The sequence below is a fragment of the Cinclus cinclus genome, chromosome 17, assembly GCF_963662255.1.
Source record: "Cinclus cinclus chromosome 17, bCinCin1.1, whole genome shotgun sequence".
Lineage (NCBI taxonomy): Eukaryota > Metazoa > Chordata > Aves > Passeriformes > Cinclidae > Cinclus > Cinclus cinclus.
The window spans coordinates 4,382,215-4,407,460 of record NC_085062.1 but is presented as its reverse complement, the minus strand read 5'-3'; the positions used below and the strand labels follow the sequence as shown (position 1 = coordinate 4,407,460).

General features: G+C 50.5%; 3 protein-coding genes across 4 annotated transcripts; 2 read left to right on the top strand and 1 right to left on the bottom strand.

The window, feature by feature from the left end:
• Nucleotides 1-1,245: 1,245 nt before the first annotated feature.
• Nucleotides 1,246-8,294, top strand: LOC134050773 (sodium-dependent serotonin transporter-like). Its single transcript, XM_062504090.1, has 13 exons — nucleotides 1,246-1,420; nucleotides 3,166-3,300; nucleotides 3,377-3,596; nucleotides 3,746-3,884; nucleotides 4,076-4,210; nucleotides 4,866-4,969; nucleotides 5,234-5,361; nucleotides 5,454-5,566; nucleotides 5,828-5,959; nucleotides 6,055-6,154; nucleotides 6,365-6,465; nucleotides 7,818-7,985; nucleotides 8,214-8,294. The coding sequence occupies exons 1-13, from the start codon at nucleotides 1,246-1,248 to the stop codon at nucleotides 8,292-8,294; spliced, it is 1,731 nt and encodes a 576-aa protein (XP_062360074.1).
• A 1,045-nt stretch (nucleotides 8,295-9,339) lies between these two features.
• C17H12orf76 (chromosome 17 C12orf76 homolog) lies at nucleotides 9,340-9,629 on the top strand. Its single transcript, XM_062504665.1, has 2 exons — nucleotides 9,340-9,439; nucleotides 9,544-9,629. The coding sequence occupies exons 1-2, from the start codon at nucleotides 9,340-9,342 to the stop codon at nucleotides 9,627-9,629; spliced, it is 186 nt and encodes a 61-aa protein (XP_062360649.1).
• Nucleotides 9,630-9,643: 14 nt separating this feature from the next.
• Nucleotides 9,644-25,041, bottom strand: ANKRD13A (ankyrin repeat domain 13A). Of its 2 annotated transcripts, XM_062504202.1 has the most exons (16): nucleotides 25,000-25,041; nucleotides 24,351-24,458; nucleotides 22,091-22,223; nucleotides 21,843-21,967; nucleotides 21,345-21,390; nucleotides 20,584-20,727; nucleotides 19,998-20,193; nucleotides 19,351-19,417; nucleotides 18,338-18,419; nucleotides 17,596-17,654; nucleotides 16,840-16,976; nucleotides 16,382-16,539; nucleotides 15,872-15,973; nucleotides 15,522-15,673; nucleotides 15,256-15,320; nucleotides 12,591-14,483 (listed from the first exon to the last, which is right to left on the bottom strand). In XM_062504202.1, exons 1-16 carry the CDS (start codon nucleotides 25,039-25,041, stop codon nucleotides 14,279-14,281), a joined length of 1,821 nt encoding a protein of 606 aa, XP_062360186.1. In that variant the 3' UTR covers nucleotides 12,591-14,278. The 2 variants fall into 2 exon arrangements, with proteins under 2 accessions (XP_062360185.1, XP_062360186.1); XM_062504201.1 differs by lacking the exons at nucleotides 12,591-14,483; nucleotides 25,000-25,041 and adding an exon at nucleotides 9,644-10,392 and having other exon boundaries at nucleotides 24,351-24,714.
• Nucleotides 25,042-25,246: the final 205 nt, after the last annotated feature.

Genomic DNA, 25,246 nt, shown 5'->3' with positions numbered 1-25,246 from the left:
TTGTCACAGCAACCCCCTCACCATGGCCCTGGAGCAGCAGCTCCGGCTCCATCTCTCCTGTAGTTTCTTTTAATTACAGATGGAAAAGGCTGTGAGAACCGGGGCTGGAGGCCCCCAGAGCCCCGGGAGAATCCGGTGACCCTGGGTCTATGCAAGGCCCACACAGACATGTTTCACTGCAATGAATTTTGCTGTGAAACTGTCACAGGGCAGAGTGGTGGCTTTGGGGATGCTGCCATCCCCTCCTGGTCACAGCTCAGCTGTGAAAGTTATTTCACTTTCGTGTGGCTTTTTCCCAGCAGCTCACACCCCAGAGAGACCCATCGAGCACAGATAGATGAGATGACCTCTAAAGGTCCCTTCCAACCCAAAGCACTCCATGATTCCCTCCTTAACAAAACACACCAGGGAGAGAAAAATAGGGAATTTTCAGGAAAGAGGAGGAAACATGGTCCACTTTACCACCTCAGCCCCAAAACTGAGGTGGAATCCCTTTCCCTGGGTGAGACCCACGGAGTGATGTTTATTCACACAAGCTGAGGCTGGTCCCCATAGGGTGATGCTGGTCCCTGCAGGGTCAGGATGGTCCCTGTGGGATGATGCTGGTCCCTGCAGGGTCAGGTTGGTCCCTGTGGGATGATGCTGGTCCCTGAGGGATGATGCTGGTCCCTGCAGGGTCAGGCTGGTCCCTGTGGGATGATGCTGGTCCCTGCAGGGTCAGGTTGGTCCCTGTGGGATGATGCTGGTCCCTGAGGGATGATGCTGGTCCCTGCAGGGTCAGGCTGGTCCCTGTGGGATGATGCTGGTCCCTGCAGGGTCAGGTTGGTCCCTGTGGGATGATGCTGGTCCCTGAGGGATGATGCTGGTCCCTGCAGGGTCAGGCTGGTCCCTGAGGGATGATGCTGGTCCCTGCAGGGTCAGGTTGGTCCCTGAGGGATGATGCTGGTCCCTGAGGGATGATGCTGGTCCCTGCAGGGTCAGGCTGGTCCCTGTGGGATGATGCTGGTCCCTGCAGGGTCAGGTTGGTCCCCACGCTCGGGGGCAGCTCTCCCCTGCTCCCTTTGATCAGAGCACGGCTCTGGTTTCCCTGCCCGCTGCTCTCCGTGCCGTGGGTTTCCAGCGGGAGGTGGGGAAGCGCAGTCAGCCTGACCCTCCCCTCCTCGGATCTGTCATCAGCAGCACAGAAATCCTTCCCGGCCCCAAGTTACTCAGCCTGAATCCTGCAGGATTTGCCGGGGTGGCAGGATGGCAGAGCAGCCCTGCTTGGGTCCCCCTGCCAGCCCAGCACCCCCAAATCCCCACACCCACCCCAGGGACAAGTGGAGCAAAAAGATGGATTTCCTCCTCTCCGTCATCGGATTCGCCGTCGACCTGGGCAATGTCTGGCGGTTCCCTTACATCTGCTACCAGAACGGAGGGGGTAAGGATGCCACTGGGTTTATTTAAGTCTTCTTTTGGAAAAAAAATGTCTTTTTCTTCATTTCCCATCTTTCCCACCCTGAAAAAGCCACTCTTTCTTTTCCTTCTTTGTTTCCAGCTGCTCCACTTCAGACAGGGTGGTTTAGAGACCGACCCAACTTCTCCCGACATCTGTCTCTTTTCTGTTTGTGACTTTCTGCATTCAAAATCCTCCTCCACTCCCTCCATCCCCCTTCCCTGGGGTCCTTTCCTCCTTTCCTGGTCTTTCCCTCCTTTCCCAGTGGAGTTAGAGGTGCTTTAGCAGCCCTGGAATCACAAAAGGAGAATTAGCATGGTTCAAACTGTAAAAAAGGTTTAAGAGCTGTAAATTTGGGCTGGGAGTTTCACATACTTCATGATCTTGGGACTCAGGGAAGCTGCCCTTTGGGATGGCTCCTGGTTTAAAATCATTCTCATGAGCATCCCACCCTCCTGCTGTGGATCCTGGCTGGCAGTGCTGGACCTCATGAGCAGCCCTGGCTTTGAAGGATCAATGGAAAGCAAAGACACAGAAACATCACGAAGACAAAAACCTTCAGTAAATGACAGCTAAATAAATTGCTTGGAATGGAGCAGGATAGAAACCCCCCTCACAAGGAAATGAAAAAGGAGGGACGAGAATTTTCTGCTGTTTGGGAAAGCAAAGCAGATTTAATTGCCAAAGTCAGCTTTCGGGGAACATCCTCCACTGCTTGGGAAAATTAGAAAGAGATAATTAGTTCCATACTCAAGGCAAAACTGTGGATCCCAGGTGCCCACGTTGAAACACGGTTATTTGCAAGTTGCTCCTGTGGGATTGGGAACAGAGCTGAGCCCCTCTGTGTGCCTGTGATTCGGGTGGGTGGTTTCCACCTGCCCCACGCACACGGCAGGGTGAGGAGTTCAGGGAGCAGCTCTGGGGGAGCACAGCCCCGTGGAGGGGGAACACTGGGATGGACCAGCACAGCCTGGGCTCTGTCTGGAAGGAAAACACTGAAAATTCTTGGTCCTGTTGGGTCAGGCAGTCAGGGGGGCTGCAGGAGGGTGCTGGGGATATTTGGGATACTGGAGGGGACAGAGATATTGGGGATACTGGGAGTGTTAGGGATGATAGAGATGCTGGAGGTGCTAGAGGTGCTGGGGGTTTGGGGTATGCTGGGGATGCTGGGGATACTGGGAATGTTGGGGTGCTGGGGATGCTGCACCACATACACATCTGTCAGAAAGAGGAGCCGTAGGGGTTAAATTAACTAATCCCAGCAGAACTCAGAGAACAGTTCCACTTCCAAAAGCTCCATGGGGTACAAGTGTAGCCCCAGTAAAAAAATGAGGATGTTATGAATAATGCAGATTACAGCATTAATTATGTGTCTTGGGGTGGCTGTGCATATTCAGTCAGATTTTCCTCCAAAACTCTTCCAGACCTGAGGGGTGCTGGCTGTCTCCTCCCCTGCACCCCAATGGTTTTTGTGGTTCTTTGTTCCATCCTGGCTAAATGGTGCATCCCCAGCAAGGGCTGGGACTCCAGCAGGGCTGTCCTGGGAGCCCAGGAAGCTGGAACACCAAGCAGGGTCGCACACCTCTGAGCTCCTCTGACCAGACCATTTCCAAAGCTCCTCTCACAAACACATCCAAACCTGCTGGGGCGGCGCCAGGAGGGAGGAAGGTGACAATGCCGTGGTCCCCCAGCAGCCTGGTGGTCACCCTGCTGTGCTCCCCACCCTGCAGGAGCCTTCCTCATCCCCTACACGCTGATGGCTGTTTTCGGGGGGGTGCCCCTCTTCTACATGGAGCTGGCCCTGGGGCAGTTCCACAGGACAGGTGCCATCCCCATCTGGAAACGCATCTGCCCCATCTTTAAAGGTGAGAGACCCCCAGCCCAGGTGACACCGTGACCCCCAAAGTGTTCCAGGGCTGAGCCTGATCCTGCTTTTCCCAGGCATCGGCTTTGCCATTTGCATCATCGGCCTCTACGTCTCCTTCTACTACAACACCATCATTGCCTGGGCTCTTTATTACTTCTACTCCTCCTTCTCGGGCACCCTGCCCTGGGCAAGCTGTGACAACCCCTGGAACACCCCTGACTGCACCAACTACTTTGGGAAGAGCAACGTGACCTGGACCAACTTCTCCAGGTCCCCCGCCGAGGAGTTTTACACGTAAGTGCACGGATGTGGATGGTGTGAGCTGGGCACGTCCCTCAGGGGGCTCTGGGAGCAGGTTCTGAGGTGGGAATGCTCCTGAGGAGCTCATGGGATGCCTGCCTGGGGCTGAGCCTGCTCCTGGCTTTGGGGGTCCCTGCCTGCAGGAGGAAGGTCCTGGAGATCCAGAAATCGGGGGGTCTGTATGACATTGGGGGCATCCACTGGCAGCTGCTCCTCTGCCTCTTCCTCATCTTCACCATCGTCTACTTCAGCTTGTGGAAAGGGGTGAAAACTTCTGGGAAGGTGAGGAGTGCTCCAGCACTGCCCTGCCAGGGCAGGAGGGATCCTGGTAGGATCCTGCCACCCACCTGACTGTGGAACAGGGAATGTCACCTCCCCTCCTCATGCCCTGCCCCTGAGGCCACCCTGAGTGAGCCCAACACGGGGGTTTGGGTGCTCGGTGGTGCCATGGGGTGACATCCACCTCCCCCCAGGTGGTGTGGGTGACAGCCACGCTGCCCTACGTTGTCCTGCTCATCCTGCTCATCCGAGGGGCCACCCTGCCTGGAGCCTGGAGAGGAATCCTCTTCTACCTGCGCCCAGACTGGGGCAAGCTCCTGAGCACCGCGGTGAGTGCGCAGTGGGACCCCCTGCCCGGGGCATGGCAGCACCCAGAGCCCTCCAGAGGACACCCACCCACCCATCTGGGCATGGGAGCACCCAGAACCCCTCCCCAGGACACCCACCCAACGCTGCCCACGGGTCTGGCCCCACCACGGGGCAGTGGGGCCCTTGTTCCCACAGAAACAGAGGCGTCCTGGACAGGCTCTTGGAAATGTAAATCCATAATCGAATCACCCATCTCATTCTGGCTGGCCGGTTTTGTTTGTGCTGTGCTCCCCCCTGGGCTGACAATGGGTTTCCTGTGGGTAATTACCAGACAGCACTTGAGAATTCTCATTAAAGGTAATGAGGGCTGTGCTGAATGTGCTGGGCAGGCTCGGGGCTCCCCTCCATCCATCCCTGCTCCTAGCACGGGTGACACTGCTGAGTTCTGCTGCTGCAGGACTCCAGGGAAATGAGCCGACTCCTTGCCACAGCAGCTCCTTGGCTCCCAGGACATCTCCTGGGGGCACGGGGCAGGCAGGAGAGGAGGTCTGGACACATGTGCCAGCACAGCCCCACCCCTGTGCCATGGGGTGTTCATGCCACTGGTACTGTGGGGCACTTCCCAGCACCAAGGACCCCCTGTCCTGCCCATCCTCCTGTTGTTTCTCCCTCCAGGTTTGGGTGGATGCTGCTGCACAGATCTTCTTCTCCTTGGGCCCTGGATTTGGAGTTCTCCTTGCTCTGGCCAGTTACAACCATTTCCACAACAACTGCTACCGGTGAGGGTCCATCCCAGTGGGCACAGCTGCAGTTCTGGCAGCTCCTGGTCCCCACTGCCACATCCCAAAAGCTCCTGGTCCCTGCTGTTACACCCAAACAGCTCCTGGTCCCCATGGCTGCAGGCTGGGCATCTTTCCCTGTTTCACTGATGGTTTTGGTGTGAGGGGCCAGGAGAAGGAACTGGAGATGTGGAAGGCCAGAGCAGCTGGAGCTGGGTAAGGGCTGACCTGGAGTGGGGTCTGTCCCTCTTTTCTGCCTTCCAGGGATGCACTCGTCACCAGTGCTGTGAACTGCCTCACCAGCTTCCTCTCAGGCTTCGTCATCTTCACCGTGCTGGGCTACATGGCCGAGATGAGGGATGTGGAGGTGGAGGATGTTGCCAGAGATAAAGGTTCTCCTCCCTCAGCAGCCTCTTCCCCAAGCAAATTCCCACCCCCAGGGCTGTGGCAGGGAACAGCCAACCAAGCGAGTGTCCCCTCCCAGGGCCCAGCCTCCTCTTCATCACCTACCCTGAAGCAATCGCCAACATGGTGGGATCCACATTCTTTGCCATCATTTTCTTCCTGATGATGATCACCCTGGGGCTGGACAGCACGGTAGGAGCAGGACACCCCCAGCCAGGGGTGACCATGTCCCATGACTGATTGTGGGGTGACAAGGGGAGTTATGGCCTTAGGAAGGGATGGGATGGGATGGGATGGGATGGGATGGGATGGGATGGGATGGGATGGGATGGGATGGGATGGGATGGGATGGGATGGGATGGGACATCCCCACTCTGCCATGCAGATTTTCTTGGAGACCAGGACTGTCCCCACATCCCATTTCCCCACCCCATGCCAGCATTTCCTTTGCAGTTTGGAGGCTTGGAGGCCGTGATCACAGCCGTGATGGATGAGTATCCCCAGGTCCTGGCAGGGCGACGGGAGCTCTTTGTCCTCGGTCTCATCACAGTCTGTTTCCTGGGCTCCCTCAGCACCCTCACCTATGTGAGTTCCACTGGCACCACCCTGCCCTGGCCCCCCACACCCACCTCCTTCACCCCCGTGGAGTCTGCAGACTCCCCCTCCTCGTGCTGCTCCAGGGGGGAGCCTATGTGGTGAAGCTGCTGGAGGAGTTCGGTGCTGGCTGCTCCATCCTGGCCGTGGTGCTCCTGGAAACCATCGCTGTCTCCTGGTTTTATGGTAAGAAACTGCCTCTGCCATGGAAAACACTCAGTGGGCACCTCCACGGGTATGTGACCCTGCACAGGTGAGTAAATCCCAGGCACTGGGTCCCATGTGTGGCTCCTGGCCAGGCTGGGATGAGAACAGAGGGTGCTGTGTGTGTGTGGATAGCCCTGAACCACATCCCCAGCGGGATCCCAGGGCTGTGAGCGCTCTCTCCTCTGGCAGGGATCCAGAGGTTCTCCCACGATGTCAAAGCCATGCTGGGCTTCACCCCGGGGCTCTTCTGGAAGCTGTGCTGGGTTGCCATCAGCCCAGCCTTGCTGGCAGTGAGTATCCATGGCTGAATTACAGACAATGTCATTGCTGTCCCTCTGGACACCCTGCAGGACAGCCACTCCCCTCTGCTGCCCAGCTCCCTGTGCCATGGATAACTCCCCTTTCACTCACACCAGGTGACCAAGCTGCCAGGAGAGTGGACAGGGCTGTGGGACCTCATGCCAGCCCTCCCTGTGCCACTGCTCCAGCCACAGGCACTGCCACAGTGCCCACAACCCCAGGACTTCACTGAGAAAAGGAGCTGGAAGTTAATTTTCCAACCTTTTCCACAGCTCCAGGGCAAAACTGGGTGCTCACATGGGTGCAAGATCAGCTTTGTCTCATCCCCCCCAGCACGCAGCATCCGTGGCAGGGGTGGCCACGGGTCCATCTCCTGTGTGCTGGGCTGGATCCGTCCCTTTGAAATGCCAGCTCCCACGGCACTTCAAAGGCTGCTGTAGGCAGAGGGGTCTAATCTCACTAGATCTGCAGGAGAAGAGGCCTTGTGAGGATTAATTACAGCTCTAAGCGCTTTGCCCTGGTTATTAAGAGAGGAGTATTATCATCAAAGCACACAGCAAACGGTTTTGTTTCAGCACGGGGCTGAGCAGCCCTCACAGGGTTTGTTAGTCAGAGGCCCCCAGCCTTCACCCAGCCTGGGAGATGTCCCTGTGATGGCCATGCTGGTTGGGATTTGGGACAACAGGAGGAGCAGCAGGATGCAGATTGTGTTCATAGAATCATGGAATCACAGGATGGTTTGGGTTGGAAGGCACCTTAAAGGTTATTTTGTTCCATCCCTGTACCCTGATAACCTATGGGGTGAGCTGCCATCAGTGCCAGGGTTGGGGAGATCAGAGAATTATTTAGGTTGGGAAAGCCCTTTAAGGTCAAAGAGTTCAAGCATTACCCAGCACTGCCAAGGCCACCACTAACCCATGTCCTCAAGGCCCACATCTACACATCTGTTAAATCCCTCCAGGGATAGGGACTCCACCACTGCCCTGGGCATCTTGCCAGGGCTAGACACCCCTTTTGGTGATGAAATTTTCCCTGATGTCCCACATAACCTGGCATAACCTGAGGCCATTTCTTCTGGTTCTGTCCCTTGTTCCCTGGGAGCAGAGTCCAACCCCCACCTGGCTGCACCTTCCTGTCAGGACACTGTGGGGAGAGAAAAGATTCCCTCTGAGCCTCCTTTTCTCCAGGCTGAGTCCCTTCCCTAGCTCACTCAGCTGCTCCTGGTGCTCCCGCCCTTTCCCCAGCTCTGTTCCCTTCCCTGGACACGCTCCAGCTCCTCAATGATGTGAGAGGCCCAGACTGCTCACAGGAATCGAGGCCCCTGTTGCTCTGCTCATTGCAGTTCATAGTCATAAGCTCCCTCCTGGACCAGCCACCCCTGACCCTCTTTGACTACCAGTACCCCGAGTGGAGCATCTCAGTGGGATTCCTCATCGGAGCATCATCCTTCATCTGCATCCCCCTCTACATGGTGTACAAGCTCGTCTGGACACCGGGGTCCCTCAAGCAGGTCAGGAGCAGGACAGACAATCCCACGGCTCCTGGATGGGCTGGGGTGGGCAGGGAGCCCACTGGGGGTCAGCCCAAGGTTGGGGAATGGGGCAAGCGGCTGACGCATCCTCAGTTCGCGTGGCAATTCAATCCCACCGGGAGAGCCGCCGGGGAAGGGCTCGGAGAGAGGAGCGTGGCTCCACGGCAGGGAAGAGACGCCATGTGGGGATCCTTGTGTCTCGCTCAGCGCCTCGCCGTCTGCATTCGTCCCGAGAAAACCACGCGAGCCCCCCAGGCAGAGGGGGTGGGCATGGCCCCCGTCCTGTAGAGCGGTGGCACGGCCGGGGGACAGGGACACTGCTCGGGCTCGCTCCTCGGCACAGCGATGGGGCAGATGCCATCGCCCTCCTCACCACGGACCGCACCTGGCATCTCCACGAGCGTCCCGGTGGAAGCGGCACATCCCGGCGGAGCAGAGCCCGTCCTCGCTGCTGGCAGGAAAACCTGAGGTCCACAGCAGGGAGAACGGGATCGCCGCTGGAAGCCAAGGGGGCGGAGGAGAACTTCAACTCTCGGAGCAGATGGAGGAATTGCCTCTCTCGGAGGTGCCTCCGTGCATGTCTGTAGCTGTGCCGCGAGTGTTTGGAAAATAAAGGTGCCCGGAGATGAGGGGAGGGACAGGAGCCAGAGCTCGCCCTGCTGTGTTCGTGGAGCGCCGTGCATCGCTCAGAGCCCGGGCTGGGCTGCGGGACACGGGGGGCTGTCGCTGTCCAGACACACCTTGTCCTGCTACAAACACCCAAAATCCGGCAGGGGAATGGCCCGAACCCGGGGGTGGCTCCCAGGTGCTGCTGAAGCCGGGCAGGTCGGTGCCTCCTGCCTCCCCATCCCGGAGGATTCAGGGAACGGGCATTTGAAGAGAGGAAGACCCTACTACGTCTCATGTTAAAACCAAATCCTAAGTCGGGGTGAGGCATCCCTGAGCTGGTGTGAATCAACCACCTGCCGTGGCTCCCAGTGCAGCATCACCGTTCCTCGGGGTTTGGGGCCCATAAAACACCTAAAAGAACGCACGTTCCTGGCAGGGGGAGAATGGGGGAACGCACAGAGCGTGGGGGGACACCACGGGGCTGGGGGGGGGGGGGGGGGGAGAGAAGATGCGCACGGAGTGCGGGGACGGGCGGGGTGGACGCGCGGGTCTCCCGGTGCCGCTCCCGGTGCCGCTCCCGGTGCCGCTCCCGGTGCCGCTCCCGGTGCCGCTCCATCGCCCCGCTCCCCCGGAAGGCCGGTCCCGGGGCGGGGCGGGCCGCAGGAAGGGGCAGGGCCGGGCCCGGTGCACAAAGCCCGGCGGGGTCCGTGGTGTGTCGGGCGCGATGGGGCTGGCGGCGGCGCGGGGCTGGGCGCTGTCCCCGCTGTCCCCGGGCCCTGCGGAGCGCAGCCGGCCTTACGCTGTGCTGCAGCACCAAAATCTGGGTGAGGAGCGGGGAACACCGGGTATAGCCCTGCCACGACACGTCTTCGGGCTCGGGAGTTGGTCAGGGAGTGTTTAATTAATGTTCTTTCTCTTCCCGCCGCAGTGCTGCTGGGCAGCATCCTCAGCGCTCTCCTGCTCACCATCATCCTCATGGCCATCTGTGTCTACCGGCCCGTCCGGCGGCGGTAGCGGAGCAGGACCCGCCGGGGCACCGAGAGAATGCTGCGTCCCACCTGGTTCTCCCACCTGGCATCCACCATCCCAGCGCCGCTTCAGTCCTGCCGGTTCTCCCGTCTGGTACTCACCATCCCGGCACTGCTCCGGTCCTGCCCGGTTCTCCCGTCTGGTACTCACCATCCCGGCACTGCTCCGGTCCTGCCCGGTTCTCCCGTCTGGTACTCACCATCCCGGCACTGCTCCGGTCCTGCCCGGTTCTCCCGTCTGGTACTCACCATCCCGCTACCCACGGTCCTGCCGCCGCTCCCGTCAGCTGCTGGGGATGCCCTGAGGATGCCCTGAGGATGCGAGTGTGGCTTTTCACCCATCTTTGCCCGTGCTGTATCACACGGCTCCATCGCGATGTGGCTTCCAACAATGGTCGTGCCGGGCGCTGGGAATCACTCCCTCCCTCAGCAAACAGACTCCTGGAGCTGCTGGAGGTGTGTCCGCAGCAAACCCGTCTGGCTCGGAGCAGGGGCTGGAGCAACGCGCCTGCCTCCCAGATCCCAGCGTTTTGGCGAGGCTGATCCGACACCGTGTGCTGGAGAGCATCCCCGGGGTGTGCAGGCACTCGGGGCCTGGGTTGTCACAAGAACAAGGGCGAGATTTGGGACATTGTCCGAGGCGCAGCTCCACGTGCTCAGTCACACCGCGTCTACTTTTTTGTTTTCCGATTAATTCAGGTCCTTGTTTGAACGCTGAGTCCTGGAGGTTGGACGGGGTTTGGAGCAACCTGGGGTAGTGGGGGGTATCCCTGTCAGGGCAGGGGGTGGAACAGGACGAGCTTTAAGGTCCCATTCAAAAATATTCCAAAGGTAAAAGCTCAGTGATCCACCCAGCAGTGGGTGGGGGGCGGTCTGGTCCGTTCCTGCCCCTGAGCAGAAGCACTGATGCATGACCCGATCCCGGTGCAGTTTTCCCGGGCCAGGCTTTTCATTCCCAACGTTATTTGCTTTAACTCCTGGCTAAAAAGCCCAAAATAGCCTCCCATCAAACCAGCCCTGCTGAACCTGTTGGAAACTGGGGTGCAGGCGAGGGATTCCAGCATGTGCTGGTCACTGTCCTCCTGGAAACAAGAGCCTCCAAAGGTCTGCAAGCCAGGCAGATGCTCTGGAAGTATTTGAGCTCCAGCCAGAACCATTTTATGCAGTTTCAGTAACAAGTGTTTACACTGAATCCCATTTCCATATGAATGCTGCTATTTTGTTTTGCACTGCTCCAAGTAGTAACTGGATTTTACTAATTATTACTTCAATATTTAACATGGGGTGTTTTGCTTAGTAATTTATTTAGAGTTTTAAAATGTTAACTTCCATAATAATTGTTGCTGACCTGTTCTGAAGCCCTTGTGCTGCATTTGAGGTGTTTTCCCTTCTGTTTGAAGGACACCGAGTGCTGGCGTTGAACAGGGGTTTTCTTTCTGTTTTGTGAAATGACAGAGTGAGCCTGGCCTCGAACGGATGGAGTTGTTAACCCCAGAGTGAGGCAGGAAGGCAGCACTGTTCTATTGCTTTCTGCTCCTCCTTTTGCTTGCTGATTCTTCTGTTCCTGATTTTTCTCAGTCCTTCATCCCGTGAAGCCTGGCCTGCAGCCTGTGCTGTGCTGCTCGTGGGGGTGGATGGTGAAGCTCCCAGCCCCAGCTCTGCATTCCCGGGAGCAGAATTCCTGTTTGCTCTCATTCCTCACTCCCTGCTATGCCTCTTTGTACAAATAAAACGCTCAGTAAACAATCCAGGCTCTTATTTATTCATGGCTGTGCTGTTTGTTATTAACTGGGCTGGAGCTCCACAAAGGGGTGAGGCTGTCCTGATTCCCACCTCTGGTCCCCTCATGGCTCCTACTTTGTTTTTAGTGGGATGGCAGTGCTGGGGGAACGTTTCCATGGATGTTTGTCAGCAAGGAGCCATTTAAAAGCACAATGGAAGCACATCCTACAACAGTTGTGCAGTTTCCAGCAGCTCAGCTATGAAAAACTCAGCCAAAGCAGTGTTAAGTAGGGTTTCCAAATAAAGAAAATCGTTAATTGCTGCTGTAAAAAGCCTTGAAAGGAGATAAAAAAAGCATTAAAAAGCACATAATTTTGCATTCAGGAACTAACAGCATGAACTTAAAGAACTTTTAAAGCTGGTTAGAGTTTTAGAAGCTACAGGTGTTTTTAACCCTGAGCTTCTCTTTCCTACATCAGCCTCAAGCTGCCTCAGAGAGAGAGGCTGGACTCTGTTGTTACAAGTCTTGGTCTTAATATTAAACATACTCTGAAACCCTCTGCTCCTCTCTGACAAGGAGCTGCAGAGAGAAATTCATAAGGTTTCCTGCCTTTCACTGCCTTAACATCTGTGTTGTACTGATTCCCCCTTTTCAAGACAGGGAGACTCACAACTTGGCAGAAAATATCCAAAAAGTGATTCTGGGGAAGCCAGAAGTACCTTGGAGAAATTTCATATGTGATAATGTCACTTTAACATACAAAAAAACAACAACAAAAAAAAAGACAGATAATTAGTAAAAAAAAAAAAATTTTCCAAATAGTGTTAGAAAAAAATACCTGTGTGTGGTGTAATGTGCAGTACCTTTGGTTTTTCTTCCAGCACACAGAGCATGTCCATCTTACATTGCATGGGTTAAGTCAGACTTTAAGAGAAGCAGCACCTGGCTGAGGGAAGCAGGGCCTTCTAGTTTTAGCAATAATACAAATGTCAAGAAAAGCAAAAAAAAAAAAAAAAAAAAAAAAAAACCAAAAAAAACCCCAAAAGCTAATCAAATTTATTTTACAGTCTCAGACTAAGAAGCAGGAGCATAATTTCAACTGAAAGTGCTCAATGTTCTTTAGTTTAAATATAAAACCAGAGCAAGTCAGCTTGAAAAATGCTATTTTTACCCCTCTTGTAACCTCTGAAATGCTTAGCAGACAACAGGCAATGGCAGGCAGACGGGTTTGTAAAGGCAACAGCACTCTTTATTCCCACTGGAGGAATGCCCACGGCTCCATCTCCTACCTCCCACCCTGCCAGCAGCTCAACACGAGGCCTATTCCCTTTTCCCAACTGTGACAGTCACAGGAATCCCCTTTGCAAAGAAACAAATTCCAAGCCAGCCCACTGCCCCTGTGCAGGACAGTCCCCATTCCTGTAGCACCCAGGCAGTTGTTTTTAGGGATGCAAATTGTCCCAGGGAACAAAACCAGTGTGGAGAGGCCAGTCTTAGTGTATTCCTGAAGAAATTGTGATCATTTCCTATGTAAAACATTGGATTACTCGTTTAAAATAGGGTTCCAAGTTACCAACTGCCCCACTGGTTATGATCAAGTCCATTTTATAGTGATTTTACATTGGTTAATTAATAGTTGGTCACTCAGAACCGCCTGAGGAACAGGAGCAGTGTTAGGAAGAAGCTCAGAGCAGCTGTACCAAAGGTTCCTCCAGCCCTGCCAGCCAGAGCAGAGGGATATTGCTCACATTTAACAGCTGTAAGGCTTTCCTGTGGCTGTTCATCGTGTACCTGTGGAGTGCACCTGAGAGTCACAGTGTGAGTACTGTAAACACCGAGAGAAGTGCAGATAAAAGAGCTACAAAGATCCTGTATGGCCAAAAACCTGAGGAAAGTTGGTTAAAACAGACCTAGGAATCGTTACAAGACCAGTTTGATGAGTGTAGGCCTAGGGGCTTGGTTTAAAATCAATAAAAATATTCAGGTAAAAAAATAGATGTATTCACATGAAGGACAAGCATTGGGGCTTTAAAAAGCAACACAACAACTTTCCCTTGCAGAATTAAAACTTCTCTTCCAATAAGGACACATGAAAGTCTCACTGAAATTCTTTTCCTGGCTGCATTTAGCACCCACACTCAGCCATGCACACCAAGAGAACCCAAAGAAGCACCTGTATCTATCCCTTAATTTCTTGCTGCCCTCTGACCAGGAGCTGGTTTGGAATTACTGCAGAAACTGCTGCTGTATTGGACAGATGGTCCCATTTCAGCATCTAAAACTTTACTGGCTACTTGTTTTGTCCTTTTTCAGAAAACACTAGTTTAATCTGGAGCTTGGATGAGCTGTTCAAGTATAAAATTATCCCTCTTAAGCCAAAAATCTCAGTAACTAGAGGAGAGATAACCACATCTAAACAAAACTGACTGAAAACATCTGTCACCATGAAGAACTACCGTGTGTGTACAGGCAGGGAGATGCTCTCCCATGAAACAGCTGGAAAAAACAGGCAATGGCTTTGAATTATTGAGAAATAATGAAGCAGATGAGTATTTCTTTGGTAAGTAATGAAATTTCTCTCCTGAACTCCCCATAAATCAGGCTTTCAAGCTTTACTGCAATCCTGCATCCTGATGCAAAGCAAAATTTCCATCTGCTCTTCAATAAATAAGTTTAGATAAAAACATTTCCTTCAAAGCTAAGACTGCATGGTTGGGGAGCCAAATGTGGAGTCCTGTGATCTACAACTCCCCCAAATAAAAATAAATCAGGTTTTTGTAGCTGATGCCAACTTAGAAGGCAAGTGAAATGTTCCCTTAAGCAATCCAGGAGTGGTATTCAGACTGACAGCTCTGAAAACCTGCAGTTTTACACAGATTTGGTCATCCCTGCTTCAGGAGGTCACTCAGGAGTTATTTTTCCACAAGAGAGAGCTGTAAAACTTGCTGAAGCTCTGCATCTTCCTTTTCCCGCCGCTGCTTCTCCTGCTCCTCCTGCTCCCGCACAGACAATTCCATGGCAAGCTGCAAGTCTTTCTCAAAGCTGGAAGTTTCACTGGAGCTGCTGCTGTGGGAGTTCCCTGATCTGATCCCTGTCAGAAAGCTCTCCTGCAGTGCCCTGATGGAAAAGAACAACTCTGAGAAGTAAAAGAGACAGAGCCTGTCTCATATTCGTTGCAATGATCCCTCCTGGCAACTGTTTTACACTCATGAACTTGAAAATCTCTCCCAGAGGGGAGAAAACAGTTTGAGGATATGAGAGCAGCTGTTCTAAGACTTGTAAAATTCCCAACGTCAAACCTGGATTCCTTTGAATCTTTCATAGATACCAACAGTTATATTTTCAATGGGCCTCTAAAAGCATCCTCACCTGGTTTAAAACATTTTCAGAAGAAACCAGAAGATTCAGCTCTTGGTTTCTTTGCACTTAACTGCAGAAAGACTCCACAGATACCAGAGCCCATTTTTAAGTGGCCATTAAATCTATGTTTTTAAGGATTACATAAGGATTCTGAAAAGAAAGAAGAGCTGCTTTGAAATGTGCAGCTTCTAATAGCCAAACATACAACACAGAGGGACCAAATTCAGAGTTTTAAGAGCAGAAGAGAAGGAGTGGGTTTGTATGTTGGGTAAAGAATCCGTTGTGTGCACAGACCAGCCCCACAGCTGGATAGAACTACACAACATAAACTAGGGAAGCCCAGTTTGGAGTTCCTGTTTCTTGGAAAAACTGGAAGAAGCACAAGATGAAACCTCAAGTTTTGTGCACATGCTACTCACATACACACACACACACACACACAAAAAAAAAATGCCAAATTGCTTCATGCTACTGCTGGGGGTATTTGTGCTCTGTCACTGCATGGTTTGATGTGAAAAAAGGTACTTACTTCTGATACTGCATATTGAAGTCTGAGGAATATGGAACTGCTCCATTGGAAAGCACCCCCAGTTCCTAGAGATGGGGAAAGAGACAATTCCACAGCAGTTATCAGATCTGCAGACTAAGTAACCCTTAACCCATCTTTATCTCTTCTTTGAAATACATGATTTTTATCTTCTAAGGTCTTAGAAAAACTGATCCTACATTGGTTTCCTTCAGCCCTTGCTGCATAATCCTTACCCAAGCTGCCACTGCACAGACCCCAGCACTTACTTTACTGGGACCAGACTCCAACAAGCTCTGCTGGATGGCAAACTGCATGATCTCATTATCCTCATCCTGCACATGGATGTTCCTGCCATCATCCTGGATGTGGTAGGATTTGGGGATCTCAAACACCGACTGGTCAACCTCAAAATTAGCACCTACAGAAGTCAAACAAAATTTAAAAAATACACTGTGTCCTGTTTGTAACAAGTTGTAACTGAAGAGATCCTGGTGAATGTTTTTGCAACAACACATTACAGCTCCCCCTGTTCCATTCCCTGCAGTTCAGCTTCTCTCTGCTCTGTGCATTCCAGGGATGTAAAAAGGTGGGATCCCTGCACCTTCCCACCCCTCACCTGCATCACTCTGTGCACCTCCAGATGTCCTCTCAGCTGTCCTGCAGCTGTTGACATTTTCAAAAGTAATTCGAGCATTCAGCACGTGAAACAGGGGAATTTCTGCAAGAGTACAAGATTTCTATCAAAATGAGAATTCCTACTCCACTTCCACACCCACATCAAACCCTCACATATTTATGGGTTATGTTCCACAACACTTTCCTATAATGACAAAGCCCAGAGGAACTCACTTCACCAAGAAAGTGGCTTTAGTTATTCTCAATCTCTCTCTAAATCTCCTATTTTAAAATAAGATTTGTGACATTTAAGGCACTGAAGCTAAGAGGAAAGGGGCTGACAACAGCTCATTCTCACAAAAATTACATTGTCTTTAATATGATATTACTGAATTGACTCCAAATGTACAAAACAACGTTTTAGGTAGCAGTGAGATGAGTAAAAGGCCAATATGATTTTTTGAAAATAATACATTGACAAGATGTTACAATAAAAACTACTAAATATTACCAATTTTGACAGGAAATCCTGGTGGAAATTCCAGAGTGATGAAATCCTTAAGTCTGGCAAAATGAGCACTGGTTCTGGCCATCAGGTCGATGATTGGAGTGACTTGTTCCATAAGAGACAAGGGGAATTCTTCACTCATCCACAAGGTTGCTTTAAATCTTAAAGACAAAGTAGGATAAAAACATCCTAAATTCACAGTTTAGGAACAGATGCAAAGCAAAACAGCAAAACTGGGCAGTGGCAGGAGGTTACTAACAAGTTACAGCACCAGCCCAAACGTTTGCTTTGACTCAACAGAATTAAAAATAGATAATAGCTGAACACTTCGAGATGTCTCTTCTGATTAATTGTGAAAACTGGGGGAAAAAAAGCCACACTGGATATTTGTAAAAATGGTTTCCAGGAATTAGATAACTGGGAAGAGACGAACTAGAAATAGTTAAAATGACATTTCTCACTTCTGTGTTCTAACAGTGACTTCCTTTGGTCTTCCTATGTCTCTGCCTTTCAAATCAAAATCTGGGTCGAAGTATTCCTCCAGGGTAATAGCAGTGGGATTGTTGGTTGCAGCATACTCTGTTGTCCTGGATGTACTCTAGAAGGAAAGAGAGGAAAAAAAAAAACAACCCAAAAAGTACTGAGCAGACAGTGGCAACTAGAAGAAACTTTTAATTTACCCTTTGTGAAGTAACCCCTTCCCTGTTTCAGACACACTGACACACAGCCACAAACACCAGCTGTTATTAGACTGGTTTTACTGAGGTTAGAAATCTCCAGGCATTTTAGAGACAGGAAAAAATCTACTTAGATACCTTAAAGCTGGAAACCAACTAGAAATACACACACGAGCCACAGCATTTCCAGGCTCTAAATCCTTTACTAAAGTCAAAACTTTGATGAAGAATTTTGAACCCAAAATCTCTAAATCCCTGTAAATGTGCAAAGCCATCCTGACAGAGAGCCAGCAAACCCATTATCCACTGCTGTTTTGCAGTTTAGAAGCAAGGGAGTTTCTAAAGCCACGTGGAATCATGGAATGATTTGGGTTGGAAGGGATCTTAAAGTTCTCCTATTTCCAACCCAAAAAAATACATCCTCAGGGGAAATGAAAACCTCATAATCAAAACTGCTGCCAAACTAGGGAAACTAAGTGATGACTCCACAACCAGGAATTCCTATTGGCACAGTGACCTGTGCTGACATCAGACACTCACCTGAGCACCACATTCATGCTCCACTGTCCCCAGGAACGATTCCAGAGGGTTCCTGTCAGCTTCAGGTAGCAGGAGGGAAAGCAAAATCAGCCATTAGTATTAATTAGCAGTAAAACTGGCACTCAGGCCAGGCTTCCCACTCAAAGGGAAGTTGTTCAGATCTCCTGTGAGCTTCACCAAACAAGCCCAGGACCTACAGCTGATGTTATAAAAACAGGTACAACACACAGAATAGAGCAAATATTTTCAGTGGTTTCTATGATTAGAAGGCACTTTTATGAGTCCCAGTGCCCCAGTGGTCCCAGGGTTAGAGAATTTCCATATAAAGTTACTGGCTGGTCACCCTTTACTCTAATTCCAGTACCAGAAGAAATTAGTAGACCAAAACAAAAATTCAAAGCAAACAAAGCTTCTGTGAATCTTGCATCCATTGCCAAAGTGAAGTAAGGGCAGGAACACATTCCAGAGCAGAAAAGTACAGCCTTTTAAAACTGTCAATAAACTTTCAATAGGTTTGAAGGGTTTCTCTTTCCTGTAAATACAGCTGGGATAAAACCAGGTTCATTTGTAGGTTGAGAGAAATAATGAGCTGCCTCAGACACAGAACAAGCCAAAGAAAAGCAGGGCAAAAACAGCAAGAAGAGAATTTCCTTTGTTTGTCTGCCCAATACCTCAGACACAGAAGAGCTGTCAGAAAGCCAAAGGGTTCTACTTATTCTAAATTTTCCTACGGGGAAGATACCTTTATATCTCCTCTTCTCCTCTTCTGTTAAATGTTCTGTTCTGATCCGTGTGATCACGTTCACGTTGTTTGCCATGTAGACCTTACAAAAAATACAGGGACAAAAACCAAGCAGTATCACAGGTTAAAAAAAAGAGTTCCCCATTAAAAAAATCAAGTACACAAAACCAACGGAGCTAACCTCAACTCCAGACAAGCATTTCCAAGAGATTTTAAGAGGGAATGGAAAAGGAAAGTCAGGGAACACTGTTTCTAATCAGAGATTAGTTATAAAACCTCAGAAATTATATTTAGTCACAGTTTAGTCCTGCAGGAACACTATGAACCCCCTGTTCAGCTGAATAGCCCTGCAGCCTTACCAGGAAAAACCTTCAGATAAATGTAAAAGCTGCTCAGTATTTACTCTTCTGGTGAATGAAATTACAAAATGTAATTTATTGCACCAATTCCTAAACCTGGAGTAAACACAATTGGGGAAATTGCGACTCTGAACCTAAATTCCTACCACAGTAAGGCTGTAAAACCACCTTGAAAAAAATTTCACTGAGGTGAAATGGAGGTCAAACCCAAGGTCAGGTGGAATCACTCTAAGAAGCTGTGACTCAGGGAAGAGTCCAGTTCATGAATTTATGAAGCCACTCGTGGCTGCTGGTCCCTTGCAATGCTGTTATTATCAACAGGTTCCTCAACTTTCACCCACTGAAACAACGGCAAGGTTCAAATGTGATTTAAGTGCCAACCTTTGGAAGGGAAGGACTGTGATCAGCTCTGCTGAACCTTCTGTCCCTCTTCTCCCCTCTCTGATCCCCCTCTGTCCCCTGGTGACATTCCTGCACATGGGCTCTATCCCTCCCACAAGCCTGGAAGTTCCTCACTCCAGCCCGATTCTGCTGGCAACACAATGAATGTCCCAATAGGAATTTTAAGACCTGAAATAGTCAGGAAATACAGGAAAAGCACAGCCAGACCTCAGTTTGCTGCAAGATCTGTCAGAAGAACAGAACAGGCTTTACCTTGGCTTCATAACCATTGACACCTTCTGATTTTTCTGTCCTCCATACCCAGAATCCAGATGTGGTTCTGACAAAAAGGAAACACCACAAGTGTCTACACAGCTGCATTTCTACACAACCCCCAGCTGGTTCTTCTAAATATCATTTTAAACAACATTTGACAGATTATTAACCCCAGATACCTGGATAAATAGGTGTAGTCATGAAGAAAGACAAATGTGTGTCTGTTAAAAGACACACTGTGCACATTTACTTAAAAGTATTCATGTGAGAATTGACTTATCTGTTACCAAATCTAAGTTCTTGTCCATCAGTTCCAGCACACAGATTTGGATGAAATGCAAACTTGCAGTGAGCAATTTATTCAATCTTAGAGGCCTTTTCCAACCTTAATGATTCTAAACCACTAATATGATAAACTGAAAGTTTTCTGCCATTGATTTCTTTCAACTGGGAACTTTTTGCCAAGCAATAGTGGCAATTTGACCAACCCAAATTTCTTTATGTAGCGATTTATGAAGCTTAAAGTAATTTCAGACCTAGCCCTAAAAATTTTAATTACCAAAGCTTTTGCAAGTTTGTCATTAAAGCTATTTTCAAACAGAACATCAAAATGTTTATTTGCTAAGAGAAACTCTCTGTCTTACCTCTCAAAAGCAATGTTTTTAGTGTCAAGGCACGTGCTGATGATTGGAGTTGTAAGGCGCCTCTCCACATCTTTCCTCTTGGGCGTCATCGATCCCAACGTCAAACGCTTCATGTGCTGGGAGATCTCAAACCTCTCTGTTGTGACAAACTTGTCATCGTGGTTGATCTCAATGAGCTCTGCCCAGCCACCAGCATCTGGTAGAAAAGGCACATTGCAAGTTATAAAACCCAGCAAGCGTTCCAGGGTGAAAAGTTGGGGGTGTATTATGTATCGAACTTGGGTGTTCCTGCACTCAGCTGGGGTCAAACTTGGAGATGGAGCTAAAATTATTTTTTATATGTAGGGCAGTGAAGAAGAAGGAAAAACAGTAAAATACTGAAATTTCAACCCTATTACCAAATTTTACCTCAGATTTACTCCAAGCAAAGAAGTTAAGCCATCATAAAACAGTATCTCTATGAGATACTAACACAAGCACAAAACCTTCATAGAACACAAGAGGCCTTTTTTGTGTAAAATCAGGATTTCTCACTGTGCTCACAAAGATTATGGGGATCAGTGGTGCAGACAGGTGAACCCTTTACCTTCTCCCTTGAAGATGACAGTCCTCCTGCCCCTCTCCCAGCTCATGTTGTCAAAGCCCAGCAAGGTGATGTCGACACGCAGCTTGGCCCGGCTCTTCCAGATGCGGCACACGTCGCTCGGGCACACCCTGGAAACCAGGGGCACTGGGGAAAATGGGAGAAATGGAAAGGGAAAATGTGCAAGAGGTGCAGCACAGAGGAAATGAACATAAGCACAGGGATTGCTCACTCCTGGGAATGTCATTCCAGAAGAGGTGAGACATTGATCTTCTTTAGCTGTAAGAATAACCAGCTTAGGGCAAAACTGGCCTGATTTAAACATGAATATGAAAAGGAAGGAGATATTTGTTCAGACTGAAAGGTGTGAAATGGCATAAAACCCATACCTGGCAGTCTAATAGTTTGATATTTGTAATATTTAGTCAGCTGTGAGGCCTGGTGTTCATTCCTTTCAGGGAAAAGCAGGTAGTTCCCAAACAGCCATAGATGACACAAGGTCGCTTCAGTTGTGGATGGCCAGGGACAGGTAAAAACCTCCAAGAAAGTCTTTAGCAATTGCAACAACAGCTAAATTGTCCACTACTAAAAACCAACCAAATAAACAGGAAACAAAGAATAATTGTGCAACAAAAGCACAAGAGCTCATTTTGAGATGGAGGAGAGGAGGATTCCGGGGAGCAGATAGTTCCCTGCCTGTGTTGTGGGACATTTGTAACTCATTTTTACAGCTTGGAATTGGTAACAAGGAGCAGGATCCTTACCCCAGCTAGTGAACTCCCATTTCATTTCCACATAAAAGTCAGGAGTCTGCAGAAGGAAAACACATGATGAATATCTCATGAAATAGTTTGACATTCAGTGAAGAATTTCCTGTGAGCACTTTAGATAAAGGAAAAAAAAAAAAAAGGACAGCAGAACTGGAGAAATGATAAGCAAATGCTAAAACTGAAATTGAAAGCAGCAAACACAACAGGCACTGCCCTGCCCCTGCTAATTTCTGGGGATCTGCTCTTCCTTGTTTTACTGGAGGGGCAGTAATGCCTTCAAGATTCAGCCTCCAATGCTGGAGTACCTGCCAAAGCATTTAAATAAAGCCAAGGAAAAGCCTCCATGTTCCTCAGCACTATGGAATATGCACGTTGGAACAAAACACAATTGTCCAGCTGATTGCAATAGTTCACTTAACTGAACTGCTTGAAGAAGAATTCAAGCAGTGATTTCAGTCTGGAGTGAGAGTTTACACTTCAATAAATCATTACCTCGTTAATCTTCTGCAGTAACTCAGGAACTCCTCCGAGGGTCATGGAGGTCTGCTGGTAATCCCGATGCTGCAGGATCAGCTGGACCATCTCTGGATCCCCTGTGCTGACAGCCTCATGCAAAACTGGAAAAATACCCAGCCACAGCCTCGTGTCACTCTGCTTGCTGACCAAAATTCCACATAAAAACAAAGAATATCTGCTACTGAGAGAATCACAACCTGGTTTGTTCCCCAGGCTGTCCTTACCCGTCCATCCCTGTGCATTCTCCTTGGTCACATCAGCCTTGTGCTGCAGGAGGACCTTGGCAGATTCTATGTAACCCAAGGAAACAGCCAAGTGCAGCAAGGTCCGGCCCCGTGGATCCCGCTGGTCAACATCCTGTCAGTGCCCGAGAGAGGAACAAGGCAGCTCATCAGAGCTTGCACAGCCAGAGGGCACATCCAGGAGTCAGTGTTCCCTGCCATTCCCACAGATCTGCTCCTCCCAAACTCTACTGCACTGCCCTTCTGTGGGGCTGCCTCGCTTCTCCACGTGAATAAAAGGAGAAGCACAATGAGGCCTATGAAGTGACACAAAAACTGTAGGACAGGAGTTGTTGTTGATGGCTCTCATTTCTTTTTCTGGCATTATTTCCCCTCTGTCTCCCCGCAGAAGGCTCAGGAGAAGATGGGAGTTCTTGTCCCTGTGTATCACTGAGAGGCTGAGACCCCACCGAGGCTTAAACCGTACAACAAAATGGGGGGAAAGGGGGGAAAAAAAGGGCAACAGGGCATACAACACGGATTTTGGACAGCACTTTTGGAAAGGACAGAAGCAGATGGTGTTTCACAAAGCACACACAGCACAATGAGGAGTGAGGGCATTCTCTACAAGTCACTAAAATAAAAAATAAACCACACAGGCACAAATATCCAAAACATGCAAGCACAACATACTCATACCTTACACATTTTTCACTATTAGCTTAGAGATTTGAAACAGAAGAGCATCTATAACTAAAGGAAAAGGGGAAAGTCAATAGCAGAATGAGAAAGGAAGGTTATTATGCACGTTATCAGCGTTATCTTGCAGCTTCAAGTCAGAATATCTCACATAGAGTGGAAAAGCTTTTCTTTAAAGCACCTTCTCTTCACTTCTGGGGGGGAACATGAATTAATTTGCTTCCCCACCTCCTACAGCTCCAACACTGCAGCACTAAAGGGCTCCAAGGGTCCCTCCCCACTGTCCTTTTGCTGTTCCCCGGTCCCCACATGCCCGACCCCATTTGCCACTCCAGCTGCAGCTGGAAGTGACTTTGATCCCTTCATGCGTCCCTCCGGCAGCAGGAAGATCATCCCAAAGAAACAGGGGGAAATATATCTTTGGAATACATTAAAAAAAAAAAAAAAGGGTGCTTAAAAGCAAGTAAAGGGAAGTAAGATACATAGACCATACACGCTGCTGGTTTCCTTAGGGAATGGAAGGAGGAAGCAGCATTCCACAGGTGGGAGTGCCGAGTGATCCTTATTTAACCAAAAACTCTCACAGGTGTCAGAAACAAACACACAGGAGCAACGTGCCAGTGAGGTTAAAGATTTTGTTAATGCATAAAGTGACATAAATTACATAAAAAGTGACTGCATTCCAAAGATTCTCCCAGTCCAGGGCAGGAACATGCTCTAAGCAGGGATTAGTAAGTCAGGTGCACTGTTAGAGCTGCAGGTGACAGTCAGGAGGTGGCACAGCTGGTCTTGGGCTCGTGTACTTGTGGTGTCAGGTATAATTAATTAATCGGTTCTGCTTATTAACTGTACCTCACTCTAGCCCCTGTCAGAGCTTTTCCACAGCAGCTCAGCTAGAAGGATTTTTACTAGTTGAGCTCTGCTGCAGCTTTCAGGCCATTTCCTTACATCATCATGTCCCAGAGAGGGGTGAGCTTTGTGTTTACTACTCTCCAGCATGGAACAATGATCCTTTTTTTTTTTTTTTTTTTTTTTTTTTTTTTTAACCAGAGATGCTGAAAACATTCCAACCAATACAAAAACTCTGCCCCCAGTCTTGGGCAGCAACCAATCTATGAGAACCGATGATGTTCAGCAAGATGGAGCTGGTTTGATCTACCTTTGCTGCACTTTGACTTCCCTTTAAGATAAAATACTCTTTATTGCTTTAATAAATTAGTGTCCATCACAGCAGCTCTCCTTGAGAGACTCCTAACTCCTCCAAAGAGCTACTCTTCAGCTGCACTGGAGTGCTCAGAGCAAAGCTTTAGATGGGAAGGCAACATCTAGTACCTGACATGAAGGTACATTCCTACACCTCCCTACATCACTCCCACACCACAAATAACCAGGTAATGAAGCGCAGGGATACTTCAAGCCCAGCGAACTCTCCGGGCAGTACCACCAGACTTCTCCCTGGTACAGCAGCGAGCGAGGGCCACCAAACCCGGCAATGTGGCACAAGTTCTTTTGGAGCCACCAGCCTCCCTCCCGGTAGCCCCCGCAGGGCCCGGGCCCCCGTTACCTGGTCCTGCAGCTCCTCGTCCAGCCGCCTGTAGTCGTTATTCCAGACCAGGACGTGCAGGGGGAAGGCGCTGCTGGCCCCGCCAGGGGAGCTCATCCCGGCACACACCTGCGGAGGGGCAGCCAGGGCCCGTCGCTCTCCCCTCTCTGGATGCTGGAGATCCCCAAGGTACTCAAGCCCTGACTCCTTCAGCTTCTCGTCTCCCCTAGCACCCACCTGGCCCAGGTGTGTGCGTGCGAGCCCGGGCCACAGCCCCCTATGAACTCTTCACCGTTCTCTAAGGGGAGCCCCATTCAAAACCCCACCGCGGGGGTCTCCCCTCCTCCTGGTGCCCCTGGCAGCCCCCCGCTCCCGAGGGTCTCCTCCCGGCTCCCCCTCAGCCCCGCTCCCGGGGGTCTCCCCGCTCTCGCCCCCTCAGCCGTCCCCGTCCCTCTTCCCTGTCCCTCCGGGGACGGCTGGGACGGACCACAGCGCGGCCAGAGCAGGGGGGCTCTTCGAGGTCCCCCGCACTTCACTGCCACCAACTACCGCACAGAAAGCGGAAGCTGCTACCTATCCCCCCTCTGCGGGCGGACAGATGGAACGTCCCGCCCGCAGCTGTCCCATTGCCTCCCGCGCGGGGGGAGCCCTCAGCGCTGGCTGCTCTCACCCCGCCTTCGCCCGGCCGTGGTTTCGTTCGCCCGCCCGCCATGGCGGGTGAGGGCAGGGCTTGCTGTACAGCGGCCTCTTCCACCAGGCTTCTGAAGCCCCCCCGTCCATCCCATCACCCCGCCGACAGGGCGCAGCGGGCGGGCGGGCGTGGCCCTGGGCGGGAGCACTCGGTGCTGCGCCGCTAAACCAGAGCTCGGTGGAAGGAAGGCCCGGGCCAGGACTAAAGATGGCGGCACGGGCGACAT